The sequence below is a fragment of the Microdochium trichocladiopsis genome (genome assembly GCF_020744255.1).
Source record: "Microdochium trichocladiopsis strain MPI-CAGE-CH-0230 chromosome Unknown B0I36scaffold_1, whole genome shotgun sequence".
In the NCBI taxonomy this organism is placed as follows: Eukaryota; Fungi; Ascomycota; class Sordariomycetes; order Xylariales; family Microdochiaceae; genus Microdochium; species Microdochium trichocladiopsis.
In genome coordinates, this window is record NW_025763544.1 from 5,208,181 (window position 1) to 5,226,246 (window position 18,066).

At 55.3% G+C, this 18,066-nt stretch overlaps 5 protein-coding genes across 5 annotated transcripts; 1 reads left to right on the top strand and 4 right to left on the bottom strand.

Moving 5' to 3' along the window:
* Window positions 1-1,692: 1,692 nt before the first annotated feature.
* On the bottom strand, window positions 1,693-2,656 carry B0I36DRAFT_358453 (uncharacterized protein; the record flags this gene model as incomplete). The annotated part of the gene is made up of 2 exons (XM_046157969.1): window positions 1,693-1,837; window positions 2,067-2,656. The coding sequence occupies 2 exons, from the start codon at window positions 2,654-2,656 to the stop codon at window positions 1,693-1,695; spliced, it is 735 nt and encodes a 244-aa protein (XP_046019322.1).
* A 1,893-nt stretch (window positions 2,657-4,549) lies between these two features.
* On the bottom strand, window positions 4,550-5,761 carry B0I36DRAFT_371542 (uncharacterized protein; the record flags this gene model as incomplete). The annotated part of the gene is made up of 2 exons (XM_046160021.1): window positions 4,550-5,548; window positions 5,606-5,761. 2 exons carry the CDS (start codon window positions 5,759-5,761, stop codon window positions 4,550-4,552), a joined length of 1,155 nt encoding a protein of 384 aa, XP_046019323.1.
* A 2,462-nt stretch (window positions 5,762-8,223) lies between these two features.
* Window positions 8,224-11,507, bottom strand: B0I36DRAFT_371543 (uncharacterized protein; the record flags this gene model as incomplete). Its single annotated transcript, XM_046160022.1, has 7 exons — window positions 8,224-8,286; window positions 8,344-9,951; window positions 10,014-10,087; window positions 10,144-10,399; window positions 10,442-10,753; window positions 10,943-11,364; window positions 11,480-11,507. 7 exons carry the CDS (start codon window positions 11,505-11,507, stop codon window positions 8,224-8,226), a joined length of 2,763 nt encoding a protein of 920 aa, XP_046019324.1.
* Window positions 11,508-13,800: 2,293 nt separating this feature from the next.
* Window positions 13,801-15,778, top strand: B0I36DRAFT_234947 (FAD binding domain of DNA photolyase-domain-containing protein; the record flags this gene model as incomplete). The annotated part of the gene is made up of 2 exons (XM_046149361.1): window positions 13,801-13,970; window positions 14,041-15,778. 2 exons carry the CDS (start codon window positions 13,801-13,803, stop codon window positions 15,776-15,778), a joined length of 1,908 nt encoding a protein of 635 aa, XP_046019325.1.
* Window positions 15,779-16,927: 1,149 nt separating this feature from the next.
* B0I36DRAFT_312488 (uncharacterized protein) lies at window positions 16,928-17,910 on the bottom strand. Its single transcript, XM_046152514.1, has 3 exons — window positions 17,851-17,910; window positions 17,695-17,793; window positions 16,928-17,408 (listed from the first exon to the last, which is right to left on the bottom strand). Exons 2-3 carry the CDS (start codon window positions 17,770-17,772, stop codon window positions 17,214-17,216), a joined length of 273 nt encoding a protein of 90 aa, XP_046019326.1. The 5' UTR covers window positions 17,773-17,793; window positions 17,851-17,910; the 3' UTR covers window positions 16,928-17,213.
* Between the last annotated feature and the right edge of the window lie 156 nt (window positions 17,911-18,066).

Sequence of the window (18,066 nt, forward strand, 5' to 3'; positions counted from 1 at the left end):
GTGGGGGGGCTTGGGCCGGATTAATTTGGACCTGATCAGTAGACGCAAGGCATCGCCAGGGCCCGGAAGCTCCCAGCTGCCCCTCGGCCAGTCGTGCCTGCCGCCAGTGCTGCTGCGGGGTCTTGCCTGTCCCGTCGCGTCAGGATTCTTTCCTAGCATGCAGTTAGGTGGGGAAGACGCAGCCTCTCGAGCCCCAGCTTACTTTTCATCGCATCAACGTCCAAGGCGGGAGAAAAAGTGTTGAGGCGGATGTCTTGGGGGCTGCTTGAGGCAATTTTAGCATGCTGCGTTGTGGTTGGGCACCTTTGAACAAACCACTTGTAGCATCTTCCATTGTTCATCAAGAACTCTCTTGAGCCGCTTCTTGCTCTCGTCGGGTCTGCAGTAACCAGTCCAGTTTCCACACCCGAGTCAGACCCAGAATTGTGACGTGACCGCTGGAGGGACCATGATCCGAGCGGCTCTCCAGTTTGACGTAATATGGGCCTTGCTCGCCACTATGTCGGCCAGTTAACATGCTGGTCGAGATCTCCAATAACCAAATGTCGAGGCATTACACGAACAGCTTTCACACGAGCGCAGGTGGGTGCCGGACGAGACTGAGTGTTTGATTGAGGTAAATAAACCGGATTAAAAGAGAAGAAGGACCAGCCCGCTTGTTTGGTACTCCTGCCAACATCCACTGCCTAATCACAAGTAAAGACCCCTTTTCATGGACAAACACACCAACTTCACAACAAAACATCTAGTGGGCATTGTCAACTCCTGTTAATTTATGCCTCACTCATGCAAAGAATGTGACCGGTGTTTGCCGAGGTGCAAACAAGTTGCGACGTTCTTCGTACCTGGGACGCTCGTCTGTTGTCTCAATGATGTGTCGACGCAACGCGGGGCTTCTAGACCTCCCACGACCACCTGTGTGTCGTGAAGCAAATGGATCATCACTGAACACAGAATCGCGCGTCCCGGTCGGCGACGAAGCAGGGGTGTACCTGGGTCCTTCTCGGGCACAATATCGTCGACCATCACCACGTCTCAAGTCATCATCCAGGGAAAGACGAGCCATCCCGTAATCATCTGATTCCTCGTCAGAGTAATCGTAGTCGCCAACAACGTATTGCCGTGCATGTGAAATATTCTGAGCGCGCAGTGGGTAGGCAACCTTGACATGTCTGGCGATTCTGGAATTGGCGGGATGCGAGGTGACGGCGGGCCGGATTTCTGCTCGGTGCATGCGATTGATTTCTTCGTTGACCAGCTTTTCATCTTCTCGCCCCGCCAGATATGCCTGATCCTTGATCTGCTCCAAGGATGCCAAGCTTGGCGCCATTGTCCGAAGGGTTTGGCCATGGTTATAATTTCGTGACCGCACCTTCTGGTGTACCTGCGGTCGCAGTGGTGGAGGGGTTGGGCCGTAGTGCCTGGCTCTGGAAGTGGCACGAGCGCCTGACATATAAGGCCCGATCTTGAAGCTATGGGAGAAAGCATGTGATGATGGAGTCGTGATGCTGGTGTCTGACGATTGACTTGAGTACGATGATTCAGAATCCGAATACGTGGCTTTTGGTCGCGTGTCTATACGGCGCTTGTGATCACGATAGCGCTTCTGCTGATGACTTTGGGTCTTTTGTTGCTGGGTCTGTGTTGCCAGCGGCTGTTTGGTTTGTTGGCCCGCCCTGGCATCCTGGCTCCTCACTCCATGTTGAGACGAGATGGGTTGTGGCTGTTGCTGTTTTGAGGCTTGCGCAGCGGGATGATTTCCCAGTGGACGATTTCCCTGTGATAGATGTTGGGCTTGATTCCAATGGACATGGTTGACGGAGGGCTGCTGAGCGTTCTGAGGCTTGTACATTGCGTAGAGCATTTTAATATCAGCATTTTCGACAGGCTCGCGCTTAAAATAAGCAGTCAGGGACACTCGCTCAAACCTCCGTCTAGGTTGAGCATGAGCAACGTGATATGCCGTTCGGCGTGACTTAGTGCTGTCGAGATGCCTCCCAACGACCCTATTATGAGACTTGGATCTTCGTCGCGATGAGGTACTGTAACCAGGACTGGACTCGTACCGACCATCGCTCACAGCCGGGAGCTCGCGCAGCTGGTGATCAATCTGAGCCAAGTGCCAACGAAAATTATTCCTGTCCGGATCGCTAAGCATCAGTTGCTCCTGTGCTGTCGTTATCTGTCGCTGGGCAGCTGGATCAAGATCCTTCTTCTTGTCGAGGTAGTGCTTTGTGGTGCGGTCGAGATGTCTGATCTGCTTTATGATGTCCTTTTCGGATATGTGGCGCTCCTGCGTCCTAATTGCTCGTTCCCAGCGGCTCTTCCGAGATACATTTGAGCTAGTCTCGTCCTTGTTGGGAATCTTCTCCCACTGGAAAGCCGTGTATGAAGTGAGAGCTTTCCGCCTGTCCTCGTCTGTCATCAGCCCCTGGCTCACATCGCTAATCACGCTCGGCCCGGAATAAATAGGATTCATCTGAGCATGATTCCACATGGGTTGCTGAGTGTTGTGAGGGTACGCCTGTTGTGCAGCGTTGGGCCTTGCAGCAGTTTGTTGCTGTACTGCTGGCTGCGCCTGTCTCTGTGCTGGTTGTGCTTGACCCGGCTGCTTGCCATTGGCTTGGTGAAGGACGAAGAACCCGTTTTCCGCCATGATACGTAGCTTTAGTATGATCCCAGGCTAAAGGCGATTGATGGAATGCGTCTCGCACTCTGATAGGTAATCCCGTGCTTGACCAGAGCTTTTAGAATGCACCCCACGACAAACTTGGAGAGCCTTCTTGTCAAAATGAAGGAAGGCCTTGCCACTTGCCACTGAGAACAGGACATGGCGGAAGCCATCACTTGACACGAGTGGGGGTCAGGGGGTGTCTTATAGACGATATGGCAACAGAGCCTCGCCCAGGTCATGGCTAAGGGACCCGCCTGGACCTTTCATGCTTTTGCTGGAGCCTGATGAATCTCATGCCTCAGGTACTTCCCGGAGGATCTGTCCCTGTCCCTGAGGGTGTCGTGCCGTTGGAGGCGAGACCCGGGAGGGTGTTGCCGAGTCGTCATCATTAAATTCACCGACTCTTGATCAGGTCTACAACCATAGTTGTTTGGTGTGTGGTCGCAGTTGTTGCAGTCCTCTGAGGGTCGCAGACTCTCTACAAGGCTGCAGGTTTTGGTTCAAGTGCCCTACTTCTTGACAGGGACGAGACTAGGCTGCGGAGGGACTCGGTCAGGGTCCTCCACCAGGCACAAGCCTTTTCAGACGCCGGTGAAGATGTCTGCAAGAGCTGGACAATATCTGGGAGGCAGACGTAGAGACTAGTGTCGTGTTACGTGACTCGCCGCCCGAGTCGAGACATCTGAAGCCAGCCACGAGGATGTAAAACCATGCTCGAGCCAGATGCCTTCTTTGGACATTCGTGGGCAATCTTGCGAGCCGCTTTGCGGACCATCATGCTTTGGCCAACACGTCTGCCGGGGCGAGGCCGGCAGGGATGGGAAAGAGCAAGCACACAACAAGCTGGGCGAACGAGGCAGCCAAGGCGGTTGCTGCCTAGAGATTGGCAGCGCGGACGATGGTTGACGAGGTCAGATGCTCTTGTAGCCGGGCGGCGTGGCGCGCATGGACAATGCATTGGCAATGCATGGTGCATGGAAACGGCAGCCTCGACATGTTGTTGGACGGAACGTCGATTGGCTCCTTTGTGGAGGAGGGTGCTCCATCATCAAGTCGCAGCCGTCAAGAACGCCCCGATTGCTCCTTCCCGCCTTTCTCATCGCAGCCTCCCTCCCCTCCTTTGCAGCAAGAAATCTCTGCGATTGGCACGCTCGGTGCTGCATACCGCCATGCATGTAATTTTCTTATGCTCTCCAACTTCTATCCATACAAGCCGGGCGAAACTCCCAGCCTGCTTGACCGAACACGACCCTGCACCACGGCCGGAGAGCGACCCCAAGGACCTCATCGGCGGTCAAGCCCACAATGCTCTGGACAACAAGACGTCTGTTGCTACTGGTGACACGTGAGGCTGCGCGTGGGCTCGCGGAGATCTCTGAACTCATGTGCGCTTTTGACACATCCGGTCCGATATGGTAAGAGTCCAATACTTGGAGCTCTGCAGCAGGCTCTGCGGAGGCCCTGGGTCAGGGCACAGCCTGATCGAGCTCCTCCATCAGCCTACCACACTACCACACACCACGACGTTATCGGCCGAATGCACCTCGTTCCTGCCCAGGGTCATCGAGTCGCGATCCTTGGGTAGCCTTGCTGAGGAATGCCTTTCTCATGCTGTTCAGCAAGACCTGTTAGCCGGAGACGCTAGCGGCCGAGGCCAGCTCGGTGCAGCAAACACATTGCGAACCCCTTCGATATATTACGTCTCAAGAAGCAGAATCTACTACGTAATAATGCATAGCGTCTATGCACAAATATGTAAGTGGTCCCTGTCATTGTTTGGTCTTTCTGGATTATCCGCATCTCGTCCGAATCCTTCCCTTGTTCGCAGTCTGCACAGCAGTCCACTCCCATAAGATCAATTTCCCGAACATGAAATTATTCGTAACGATAACAGTACATCCCAGACATCGGGTTTGCCCCTTCTTTAAGCGTCATGGGTGGTGCAAGGATACCAAAGTCGAAGATCGTCGAATTGTCAACCTCCGGTGTCACTCCCACGGGGTTGAAGATGGTGCTCGTCCCATTGTAGGCATACCGCCGCGTGGCCGGGTCCATGTCTTGCCAGGTTGTCCACATGCGGTCAACCCCCGCGTGGTGTAAGTAAAAGACGACATCTTGCGGGCTGGCGAAGAAGTCGGACATGGGATCACCAATCGCGCAGTGCCCTGCGCGATGCAGGCCGAGAAAGTCGAGCCCAAAGTTTGGTGGCGTGAGCAGCACCTGGATTTGCGAGATGTTGTTCGCGGCCAGCAGCTGGGTAGTGAAGGTCGAGTTGAGCGAGTTGGTGGCGACGATGGGGTTAAGATCACGAGTAAAGCACCTCTCCTTCAGCTCCTTCCAATCCTCTGGGAGAAATCCCTGGGCAAGAACACTACCAGGGAACGGCCCGAAGCGGATCGTCTCGTTAGCGAACGGCCCCTTGGTGACACACCCCCCTCCCGTGCCTCGAGGGAGGTAACCATTCTTGCCCAACGCGATAGCCTGGGCAGTGGGATCCCAGTCGCCATTTCCACCCAGGGACTCATCACTGCCGTCAAACATGGCCACCTTGTCGATGTCCGGCGTCCTCGTCCAGTCCCAGTACGGCGTGCCTAGATTCCGCGGATATCCGCACTCATACAGCTGCTCTTCAAAGATGTGGACGAACCGGCGGTGCCACGAGAGGAAGATGCCCGAGAAGTGAATAACGAAGGAGCCGTTGATGTGTGTCGTCGTGAGATCATCATAGAGGGAAATCGCTGCGGGGACTACGCCCTTGGGATACCGTGATGGTTTGGACTTCATGCACTTGACCGCGGCGATAAAGGCGAGGCGGCTGTCGCGCGTCATGTCGTCCCACTCTCGCCGCACGATGGCGTTCTCGCGTGTGCATTGCTGGCCTGGATGCCATATCCCGGGGTGGTGGTGGTCGCTATCAACGCCACCACCTACGCCTCCGTGACCGCCAGGCGGACCATGCGGCCATGGCCCGTCCTCGAAGACGATGTCATGACTGTTGGCTGTAGGGAGTGCTGATGTGCGTGTGAAAGTCGGCAGCAGGAGGTATGACAATGCGCATAAGCCCCGGACTGTTGTAGAGAACGGCATTATGATCCCGTGGTGTATGTGTATAAAGCAACGTCAAGTTGGCTTCGCTGCATTGAAAATCCGGTGTGAAATCTATGATCACGGCAGCGGTGTGCTGTCGCTGCTGCCGTGCCGGAGATTGTATCTGTGATGATGCGCGCACCCTGTCCTCGCCTGCAACTTGGTATTGGCAGCAAGTATAACCCCCAGGAAAAAGAAAAAAGAACCAAATGAGAGACGCAGAGATGTTATATCGAGGAAGCTCGGCACATTCCAAACCCCGGGATCCGGGTCCGTTCCATCGTGTCTTCCCCCTTCCACGTACGTCGCCCCCCGGTCCTCCCCCACGATTCCCGGTTGCCAAAAGTGTGTAAGTGCAAAAGCTTGGCGATCGAGGAACCCGTCCCAAGCGAGCCCCAGTCCGTTGGCCCAATTGGGAAGAAGTGCGGCTAGCAACATGGAGTCGAAAACGGCAATGATGCGCCGTTACCTCGAGAGGGAAAAAGAAAACAGGGTGAGGCATGGAATTCCAGGAGAACACGAATAAGGCAAGGAGCTGTGTGTGCGTGTGGGTGTGTGTGTGTGTGTGTGTCGGTCCTCCCGAAACGTGCATAAGTATCACCGCCTTTGCATGCTCGCGGTGCTTACGCGCACGCATGGCCACTTTCGTATTAAATCGCAAATCACTGCCATCCCATCTGCAACACATGTTCTAAGTATGGCATGACGTGCATTGCATGTCTGTGCCCCCCCCCCCCGGCTGCTGCAACGTCCGGCAATCAGGCGATAGGGGACCCTACCAGGAGTCCCGAAATGGATGACCATGTCGGTGCCGAGTCTCCCGATCTTCGAGATGATCTTCGAGCTGCGGAAGCTTGTGTGGTTTGCTCGATAGGGAAAAGGGGGGTTAAGAAACGAGATTCTCTCCTCCCTTCGGACTGTGTTCGTGGGTACTTGCCCACGGCACTATTCGTCTATCAAGGCGAGCAGCTCCATCGTCCATCTTGCAGGCCATGGTTCCTCCCCTCAGCACCCGGGGACATCACTCAAACGATCAGAGGGAATGTTGCGATCACTCCACTAGATTCTGCACTGATACGCCCCCAGCCCACCGGGGGGGGGGGGGGGGGATCGCAAGATGAGTTCCCGTGGGGAACTATAGCCCTTCATCGAGGTTTCGGGACGCGTGACAGAAAAGAGCCGCGGTATCGGGACTGGCGGCGCGCTCGAAAAGACCATGCGGAATCGAAATCGTTCTTCCTCTGGTCCTTGTTCGCGCGTGGCCATGCAAGTTAAACTCACCTTCCCCCAACCCAATTGTCCCAGAACGGCATAGCCCAAACGCGATCGTCGGCCCGTGTTGCAGCTCCTCTGATGCCTCCGATGGGGACGTCAAAAGGCGGCATCGCTTCTACTCCTTTGCCCCGATTTAGGTTTTGGTCGTGGTGGGACAAAGGGTCAGCTGAGTCCTCACCGCTCGATCGCTAGGTCTCTCTGGCTGTCTCTAGCGTGCTGATATTCCGGCAAGGTAGATCGCATCGCTGCGGACGTCCGGACTTCCATCAGGGCATGCAAGTCACTCATTTCGATCCCATTTGCTGGGGTTGGCAAGGCATTTCGCTTCTTTTATCCTAATATATGGTGACTGCATAGAACGGCTCTGAATTGTCACCTGTGACAATATATACAAACAGGCGACCCCGCTGCCTGCTAGGCTGTCGAGCATAGGCTTCGCCTCTGCGGCTCACGGGCAGAGGCACACGAACATGTTGTGTCAGGCGAAGTGACTGCATGGTGCGCTGTAGCTGGTGGCAAGTATACGACGTGGCGGCAAGCAGTAACGTTGCTGTATGACCTGCGTTCACCGGCCTTTGGCAGCCCCACGACAGGCGGCGTTTCGCTTTCGGATTGTCCGATTCGCCGAAGATTGGCGCCGATGCTCCGTGCTCTATACTAGAGAGTTTCTGCGGTCTCTCCCATCATCCATCTCCAAAATGGTGCTCCTCGATCCGGCTCGAAGGAAGTACCCTCGGCGTGATTCCTGTCACGCATAATACTACAAAGGCAGGAGAAATGAAAATGCTAGATCGCATATTCCGGAGAATGAGATCTCGATATGAGTGGTGCCGGTGCTGCCCTGAGTTGCGCACGATCGGGTCATGACCGCGAATGCAAGCAGATAACAGTCGGATCACCTATGGTGAAAGAAAAATGTGTGGCTGGAGATGAAGCGTGCGTCAATGGTGTACGCATAACTGTCCAGCGCTTGAAACAGTGCGCCACCCAGAATGTGAAGGTTCTATAACCAAGAAAACCAAGGGAATCAAGTGAATGTGAAGTGGAAGGTATCCTAGGCGTTTTGGGGTATTTCAAAGGACACCGGTCATGAAAAGTCGTCAATATACAAAGAACCAAAATAGTGTGGTCGGACGCCCGTCGGGCAATGGGCATTCGTGCAGGAGGGCTGGCAAGCAGCCTTTCTCTTAAACAGTCCCGCGAATGCGTTGTTTTCTGGCGAGCCAATCACCGAGCATGTTGTCGAGTTGCTGAGACGACTGGTTAGCTGCATTCCGGGATCCAAGTCTTATCAGTATTGTACTTACTGTTGTGATTTCTGCCAGTTTGGCGTTTTGTTCTCTGAACAATCCAGAGACCATAGGATGGTCTGGCCCGGCGGGAGGCACATCGGTTGTGTCGTTGACAACAACGAGCATGTCCCTAATGTCTGACCCTGAATCAAAGAAGGCACGGAGATTTGCATCGTTCCACGTCGAGTTCGTCGCAGTAGACGCCGTCGTGGCCGTGGAGTCCTGGTTTCGGTGCGTGAGGGCATCAATGTCATCCAGTTCTGGCGATGGCGACGAGATGGGGGAAGAGCGGTCTTCTTGGCTCGATGTATCCCCAAGCAGCGCAGGTGGATTGTTGACTGGCGATACCCCAGCGGAGTCCGCGTGATATTGGTTAGCAGCGCTGCGTTGCTGCGTGTCCAGCGGGTCGGAGCGCTGAGCTTGGGGTGTCTCAATGTAGCTGTCCGGGAAGGAACCTGGCAGCGTAGGACGGATCTTTGCCTCATCCGGTGTTGGTGCTTGCCGTGCCGGAGCAGGCGGCGCGGTCGAGGGTTCGGCGACATCGTCTTCCTCCGGTGAGGAATCAAAATCGTCGAGCTCGACCCGCGCTTTGGCCTTGGTAACCTTCGGCGGCTTGGGCTCGTTATTTGTATGCAGCATCTTGGAAATGGCAGACTTCGACTTGTCGTCCTTGGTATCGTTGATCTCGGCAGGTTCCACGGGCTCCGGCTCGACCATCCGTAAAGAAGTTGGAGGCGCATTTGCAACATTGTTGGGCTGCTTACGCGTCGGCGAGACCTCTGTCCTCGGCTGCTGCTTCTGAAGCTTGCTGGGGTTCCGCTGAGGCCCGCCCTTCTCGGGAGACTCGATATCCTGGGGTTCCTCTTCGGCATATTCAGCACCACCCACATCCATGGAGCGTTTTCCAAAGGACTCGTCGTCGTCGTCCGTCGCCGTCTTCTTCTTATCCTTCCTGGAGAAGAAACTGCGTATCGCACTCGGCTTCTTGTCTTTCCTCTTCTTGTCGTCCTTGCTCTTGTCCTTGTCGGATACGAGCTCCTTCTCGAACCTATCCAGGCTTGGTCTTTGCCGGATTTCTTTAGAGTCGCTGGAGCTTGATCCACGAGGTTCCGTGTCATCTCGGAGAAGGCCTGGAGTAAGTGTGATCTTCTTGGTCTCGATTGTCTCATCACGGAAGAACGAATCTGTGTTCCGGACGGTTCCGTTTTTGGTGACCCTTTCTGTCCTGCCCTCGAAAATATCCTCGCTTCCGCGAGGCTCGTCAGGGGTAGCTGCCGTTACGGAGGCCGCGCCAGCATCAGAGGTTGCCGAATCGACCTTTGCTTGTTTTTGCTGCGCCTTAGGCTTAAGAGGCTCGACCTTAGCGGATTCGTCCTCTTCCATATCGTCCTCCGCCATTTGCTGCGACGACGCCTGTGCCTGCTTAGCCTGAGCTTGCTGTCGTGCGCCTTGCTGCTGTCCGTCTTCTCCTTCCTCGCCCTCATCAGACGAGACATCGTGATCCGAGTAGTCGACATATGTGGGTGCAGCGAACGCAACAGTCTTGGCCTTCCGACGGCGCATCGCGGTCTTGAGAGGATTCTTGGTCTTCTCTGCGGTATCGCCCAGCATCGAGGCCGACAACTGTATTCTAGAGGTTAGCAAGTGGTCCAGACAGTCAGCCGCCGACAACTTGAGATGCGTACGTCAATGTTCCTGTGCTTGTTCAAACGTGCAAGTCTTTCTGTGGGGGTCTCGATATGTTCGGCTGGAAGATAGCCTGCAGCAGTGTTGTTAGTCGGCGAGTACGTCGCGTGGCAGTGGCTCCGAACTTACCGATGCTGCTATCTTTCACCACGCGTACTAGCCACCAGTAGCTGTTGCTGTCGTCAAGAAGAACCATTGTGTCTCCCTTAGTAGCGTTGGCTTGGCCCTCAACTGTCGCAACAAACGTGTGCAGAGCGTAGACAAACTCGAAATCGATATCCTCTGGTAATTGTAAGCATTTGTCACCCCAGCCTGAATCAATGAACTGTAAATCATCATAGAAGGGATCATCGCTGCCATCGTCAACCGTATCATCATCATCGTCCTGGTAGTTCCCTGGGCCATCATAGGGAGTGGCTTGTTGTACTTTCGAAGGCACCGTATCCAGGCAGGTGGTAAGACACTCGTCGTCAGTCCCATCTGTAGATTGCGGTGATGCAGTGATGTCGTGCTCAGTAAGCCTCGCGGTAGTACCGCGACTCAAGATGTCGCCTGGCTCAATTTTCTTCGAGAGGATGCGGAATTCATGAGCCTCAGGTCTCCCATCCAGTAATCCACGCAGATTGTCCGGCTGCGGGGCCAAGCGGTTGTTTCCATGCTTTGCGATGGAGCTCAATGGCTCGAGCGAAGCCTCTTGTCGCAGAACCTCGTCGTTTCCGTCGCGTTTCGTCCCAGGATACTAACCAGTAGGATGGTGGAGGTCGAAAGAGCTGTGATGCACGAAAGCCTTGCTTTTGTGCCGTGCTTCTGCAAGTGTAACATGCTCGAGCGCGTCGGTCGAGATGTCCACTTCGTTTTTTTGGGCAGGGGAAAGAGACAAGCGCGGGTACAAGGAAGAACACAAGGAATCAGAGCGCGCAGGCCAAACCTGCTGCCGAGGGCACCCACCATCTTCAATGGACGGAGAACTCGAGATCTTGTCCATCATGTCATCGTCCATGTCGTCGTCGTCATCGTCGTCGCCATGATCGCCGTGACCATCATCTGCATCCATCACGATTCCCCCGTTCTGCGCAACGGCTAGTGCATCCTCACGTTGCGCCTTGCCATTGGTGACTGTCGGGCCATCCATTTCGGGATCTTCTGCATATTGGGACAGGTCGCCTATGTCGTTGTGAGGTGCATAAGAGCCCCGAGGGCTGCGCATCTCCTCGCCGGCACGCTCCTCTGCGACCTCGCGCAGCGTTTCGGCCTGGTGGGCAGCGAGGTGTCCGTTGATGTCGGGTTTTGAGGGCGCATGCGAGTGGTCTTTTGCTGAAGGCGCATCGTGGTCTTGCAGATCAATAGTATCTGGATCGGAGAGCCGCAGGGTCAGCAGTTATACGCACAAAAAGCAATCGCAGGGGGTCGTGTATGCCAGGGGGGAGGGCAGCGGACAGCGACTGGATTGGCGTGGGTTACATACCAGCTCTGACGATGTGTGGCCGGGTCATTGTGAATGCGGCCGTTGCGCTCGGCGCTGGCCCTGGAGTATCGGAGGAAGCAGCAGTGTTGTCGGGAGAAGCGCGAGGCATGAACGAGTTGATGCGCCTATTGCTCTAGACCAGGAAGGCCAGCCAGAAACCTGGTGTCGAGAAGAGAGAGTCACAGATGTTGGAATTCGCCCATAAAGTTCTGGAAGAGGGAGGGCCTGCGGGCAGCCACGACGGTCGAGAAAGAGGGTGGAGCTGGTGAGAGCGAAACCCGGGTGTTGGCGGTCCAGTATCACCGTGGTCGAGGTCGTGGTCGAGGTCGTCGAGGAAGTCGCAAGAGTGTCGCCGTGGTCGGATTGTCGACCGAGCCAAAAAGCAGGCGGGTTGGTAGGCAGGCTGGGCCGGGCTGTCGTTCTCGCAAGGGGCTGGGGGGGTGGGCAGGCGCAAGGGAAGAGCGCCGCCGTCCGTGTGCTGCACGATGGCGCAGATAACGAGCGGGCGGCGGGCCACGGGCCACTTTTGGGCCGCCTGGCAAGAAGAGCCTCCCACCCTCTCGGCTTTTTTTTGGTGCTTGGCCGCGCGCATTGGGCTGCGTCCCCGCCACCAGGTCCCCTGCTCGAAATAGAAATTGTCCAACTTAATTGTGACAGTCTAGAGCTCGGGATCTGGACGCGGCCTTCCAGTGCAAAGAGCTTAGTATGGCCCCCATGTGGTGGCATTTTGCGAGGTCGATTACTGGTGGTCGGCGCACCGTCAGCCTCGCTTGAGACCGATCCTTCTGTAGTCATTGTCGAGGTCATCGTTACAACCGGACCTGTCCATCATCTACGTATCTCTACTTACCCAGATGCTCCCGTCAACCAGGTCCTGTCAAGCTCGAAAAAGGAGGTGGGCCGCCTGCCGGGGTCGGCTCCTGGTTCCTGAAGGTGAAACGCACCTACGCAGGGGGTACCCCCTGATCGCAACATTGTACCTCGCAGGAGGAGCGGCAGTGGCAGCATGCGTCGGTACCTAAGGTACCAACCTTGAAGGTAGCCCTGGAGGTTGTTGGCCATGCATTCATCGTGCGATGCAGCAATGCAGCCTCAGCTGGAAACCACCACCACACATCGAGAGTTCAGCATCGAGGTCACCTGGACATCTCTTAGCTGCACGCCTCTTCGCCTCGCCCATGCTGCCAGGCAAACTTTACAAGCCGACGGCTCCAGGCCACAAATAAGGCGGTGGAAATGACCCAAGCGCGGGTGTTTGTTTCCGGTCGCGGCATCATGTTGGCGGCTGCATTGCCGTCACGTTGGCGACGTGCCTGGGAAATTAGCATCGTCGTCACGACCAACCACATCGTGTGTGCACAACTGCCAGAGATGGCGCGACACGGTCGTCGCGGGCCCGTCGACCACGTGACGACGACTCGAAAGGGGACCACCACAGCGTGGAGCTCTGCGGTGTCCCCGCGAGATTGAGCCATGTCCAGCCAGGATCTTCTTATGCAAATCATCCCGACTCGCTGCGACGCTCCTACATATATAATGGAATGGACACATGCTCTCTTGCCAGGCAGCACGGACCCCAGAGCAATCCTCACTCAGGACGTGGGCATCGGTAATTGCGTAGTACGCAGATAACAGTGTAGTATGCTTTGCGTAGACCGAGAAAAAAACGTACGTACTCAAAAGGCCAGAACAACGCCCCCCCAGAGCTACTATCACGGCTGGTATTGATCAATGCGAATGCCCACAATGCCCACGCAGGCCCAGTGCGCACAACCTTGGAACCATTTGAGGCCGCATGGGAGGCGTACCCAGCATTTGGTGCCACACAAAGGCTGCAAGCGACTTTAGAGTTTCCCCAGAGTGCCATGCACATGCACGCTCTTACACTTACTGATGCTGCCGACAACCCTTTTCAGTCGGGGATTTTAGACTTTCCGACCCGGCAATTGGTCTGGCCTGCCCGGTCGTGCATGTGTGAAGTGTACCTGCAATTCTTACAGTGCCGCAGACTGCTGGCCGTCGCTGGGCAAAGCAAAAGTCCTGACATCATGCATTTCCCCATCCGTGCTTCAACGTGCTCACCAACGACTGCTGTCCTCTAACATGCATTATCCCTACAATTGCAAGGCTGCATACAGCGATTGTTTGTTTGCTTTTTTGTTATTCTTGCACATGAGTGCCCCGCCGTTGATAAGTTCGTCAGAAACCCGTCGTCCAGCAAAGAGAATCGTCACAATTACCTCATTCATGAGACCCTGATCCCCCAACCCACCTACCCCAGTTCTACAGCAAGGACTGCCACACACTTGCAGTCGCCAATGATGGGCAAACCACGTGTGATATACTGGTTCCGAACTGACCTCCGCCTGCATGACTCCCCGGCACTCCAGGCAGCGCTCGACCTGTCGCCTGACGTCCTCTGGCCAATCTTCACCTGGGACCCCCACTATGTATACAAGGCCAAGGGAGGCGTTAATCGGTGGCAGTATCTGTAAGTCGAGCCTAGGCTCTAGAGTTGTTCTTTGCATCGAGAAAAAATTGTGCTGATATGTCTGTTTTAGCCTGGACTGCCAAAATGATCTGTCCAAATCGATAACGAAGTTGAACCCCAAATCCAAGCTTTTCGTGCTTCGGGAGGGACCGCAGACCTTATTCCCAAAACTGTTCAAGGCTTGGGGCGTCACGCACTTAGTCTTCGAGCGTGACACCGATACTTACGCCAAGCAGCGTGACCAGCTTGTGGCTGAATTGGCACGTAAGGCTGGTGTCGAAGTCATTACTCGTTATGGCCGTACACTGTGGGATAGCGACGAGATCGTGGCCAAGAATGGAAACAAGCCGACCATGTCCATCGTCCAACTTCAACATGCCGGGCAGAAAGTCGGACAAATCCCAAAGCCGATACCGGCACCCAAGTCGTTGCCTGATCCTGGAGGGACGCCTGTGGATTTTGAGCCAGAAGAGCCAGATAGAGATCCCGATCTCAACGCTGACTTCCGCAAGCACAAGGACAAAACATATTCAACCATCGCTGGGCCTAAAGGCGACTTTGCCGTGGAAACGTTGGAGGAGCTTGGGTTCCCGCCAGCCACAACACCTCATCGGGGAGGAGAGACCATTGCACTGACAGTGCTCGGCGAGATTATCGCCAACAAAAAGTACACTGCGACATTCCAGAAGCCGAAGACTAGCCCGGCTGCCTTTGAGCCGCAGGCCACGACCTTGCTCTCGCCCCATATGCACTTTGGTTCACTATCTGTGCGCCTCATCTACTGGAAAGTCCAAGAAGTGGTTGATGGCTATGGCAAAGGAGCTTCGACGCCGCCTGAGTCGCTGACTGGGCAGCTTCTCTTCCGCGACATGTACTTTGCTGCTCAGGCTGGTATAGGGGCACCGTTCGGGCAGACACTCAACAACGCATATGTGCGCTTCATTCCGTGGCATCTGCCTTCCAATACAATGGAAGATACAGACATTGGCGAAGGACCCATCGCTGTCAGCGGGTCGTACCGCGTCGACTCGCCAGTGGCCGAAAAGTGGTTCCAGCGGTGGAAGTACGGCGTGACAGGTTTCCCTTTCGTCGATGCTTTGATGCGGCAGCTTCGCCAGGAAGGTTGGATACATCACCTTGGACGTCACCTTGTGGCCTGTTTCCTCACACGGGGTGGCTGTTACATCCACTGGGAGCGTGGGTGCGAGGTCTTTGAGGAGTGGCTCATCGACCACGAGCCCGCTTGCAATGCTGGCAACTGGCAGTGGTTGAGCTGCACCGCGTTCTTCTCGCAGTTTTTCCGCTGCTACAGCCCAATCGCCTTTGGCAAGAAGTGGGACAAGAGCGGTGCCCTCATTCGCAAATATGTCCCAGAGCTTAAAGACCTCGACGAGAAGTATATATACGAGCCGTGGAAAGCCCCACCGCAAGCATTGGCTGCTGCGAAAGTCAAAATCCATGGCGATGGTCTGCATGAGCCAAGAGAAGGGGTGTATCCAGAGCCCATGCTGGACTTCAATGAGCGCAGAACCGTGTGCCTGAATGCCATGAAAGTGGCATATAAGATTGGCTTGCATGGAAATGATGAGAAGGTCAAAGATGGGTCGTGGAAGAAGCTTTTTGAGGACGCGGGAGAGAAGGAGATGGAGGGTGCCGAGATTCCCAGCGATGACAACGGATCTGAAGCTGACGACGCGGAGCACGAGAACCACAAGCGGAAACGGGGCACAGGGGGACGACGGAAGAGTGATGCAGTAAAACAGGGACCAATGGATCGGCATGTCAAAAAGACGAAGGCCGCTGCGTAGACCACTGATGCTGTACCCTCCATAGACCTCGTAACGGGAAAAGGAGGCGTCATCGCGCCTGCCACCGCCAGGCACTCGAGTGAAGGCCAAGCAGCTTCCACAGATGTATTTGGCACTTTCTCAAGTCATTCTCCTGAACCACCACAAGATTTCATCTGACCACACCCTCTGTATTAGGGCTCCTATAACACCCGCCCGCATGCATTTATAGACAAATCGTCATTCAAAGTGCCAACATATTTTTGCACCGCTGAATAACCTACACGGACCTACCGAACTCTACACCTCCCGGGCGGCTTTTGATATTCAGCAGACAAGATCACCGAGCAATCACCATCCTTCCGGGCATAGTGTCCATCAAGACACGCCAAAATATGACTGCTTCTCCATTCAACACGGCAGGTGACTTTACTCCCGCCGACAACGTCCCAGTCGATGTACCGAAGGGTATGCCTAGCACCACCCAACCTCCACCCTTGAGCACTCTCAACCTCGGTATCCTCAGCGCCTTGCTCGCCGCTCTATCCTTTCTCTTGGCCAAGATCATACACATGCTAGTCCGTGACTATATGACGGCTCGACAGCTTCCACCACGGGAGGTTGCCGCAACACACCTGCACAATTCCCAACTGTCAGACATCAGACACAAAGGGGCTTGCCGCCATGACTTCTCAATACAGAGCTCTTCAGTCCACACGGAAGAAGATCAAGGTTGTCATATGCACAATGATTTGGTGGCTGCTGCTGGAGCGATCGCCTCGGATGCTTTCGAGATCGCTGGAGAGACTGCGCGACGTAGTGTTGAGATGATGAAGGCGATTGGCAACAATGCGCCAGATCTAGGCGCGACATGGTCCGCCGAGCTCACCAAAGTCCAGGACGAAGAGGCTGGATATAACAGTTGTGACAGCAGCGGAAGTGATACCGAAGTCGAGAAGATGTGCCGGCACCGAGTCGTGAAGCTCCAAGATCTGGGCACTTCCCGTTCCGGCGACCAATAAAATGGACCTTAAACTTCCTTATACTAGATACTCCCATGGTCGCAAGGCTTTTGAGTAAGGTAGCATAGAGCCCTTAAGCAGAAGCTATGACATTGGCACGGAATACAGCAGCGTCGGCAAAATCCACATCAAAACGATCAAGATCAGATGAAGCTCGCACTGTCAATGATACCAAGGAAATCATGTGGTCCTCGTATGAGGCGTCTATCGATTCTGCAGCAGCTGTTGTACAGGAAAGCACCCGAAGTACCGCCTTTCCGACCAGTCACAGCCGTCCATTAGCACTTGGCCATTTCGTGGTCTCTCAGTTGATATTTATCCTCTTAATCCTTCGAGCGAGCATCAGGCGTCGAGCTTGCGAGCAGTGCCGGATTAGTTCATTGACACACCCGCCACCCTTGGGCGTCCCTTCGAGGTACCTCTCCATTCCGCTTTTATGCCTGCTTCTTGAGGTCCCTCGAAGCTTGCTTCAGACTAAAGTTGCACTCCTCGTAGGCACGGCCAGCTCCGAAGCCAACGCCGACGAAGGCGGGCCACGCCCTCCGGCGGAAGAGGAGGACGGAGAAGACAACGCCGAAACCAAGGCCAAGACCGGACTTGATGAGCATGTTGGACAGGCAGCGATCCCACTGTTCAGGCGGAAGCCATATCTTGTCAGCAATTCAGGCTCTCCATCGACGTTACAGAATGAAGCGGCGCAGCGAGCCTCCCCCCAAGCTGCTTCCTACGACGCCTGTGACAGTCCGCCGGGTGCCGTGCGCATTGTCTAGAAGTCGATCGTGTGACCATGGCGCCTCTGGTGTATGCGCGTGGGCCCAGGCGAGTGATCGTCGGCTCGGGGGACGTTGTTGTGCAAAAATCGGAACGTCGACTGCACAGGAAGCCTTGTCGGAAAGCTATTGGGATTCAACCAACCTTCTCGTTGAGCAGGGCTTCGCTGACGGGCCTGGAAACCGCGCTCGGCGCAGCGGGATATGTGGGCTTCTCGGACATGATGGGCGGATCGAACAAGCTCTAGGGGCACGTCATCAGTATCAATTGGCCTCTCGACGATGCCTTGAAGCTTCTCACCTAGATCGGGCAAAGTTCTTGTGTTTGTGATAGCGGGTGTGGGTTGTTGATGATGCTGCCACCGAGAGTGGTGAGGTCAATTGACGTTTTGCGATGCTTGTGACGGTGGTGGGTCGCGCGCGAGGGACGGGATTAAACGGCAGCTCGCCGGAGCTTGGCTTGGCGCAATGGGTGCCGTCACTGCCTGGCACGCTCTGGGGCGGTGATTGGACCTGC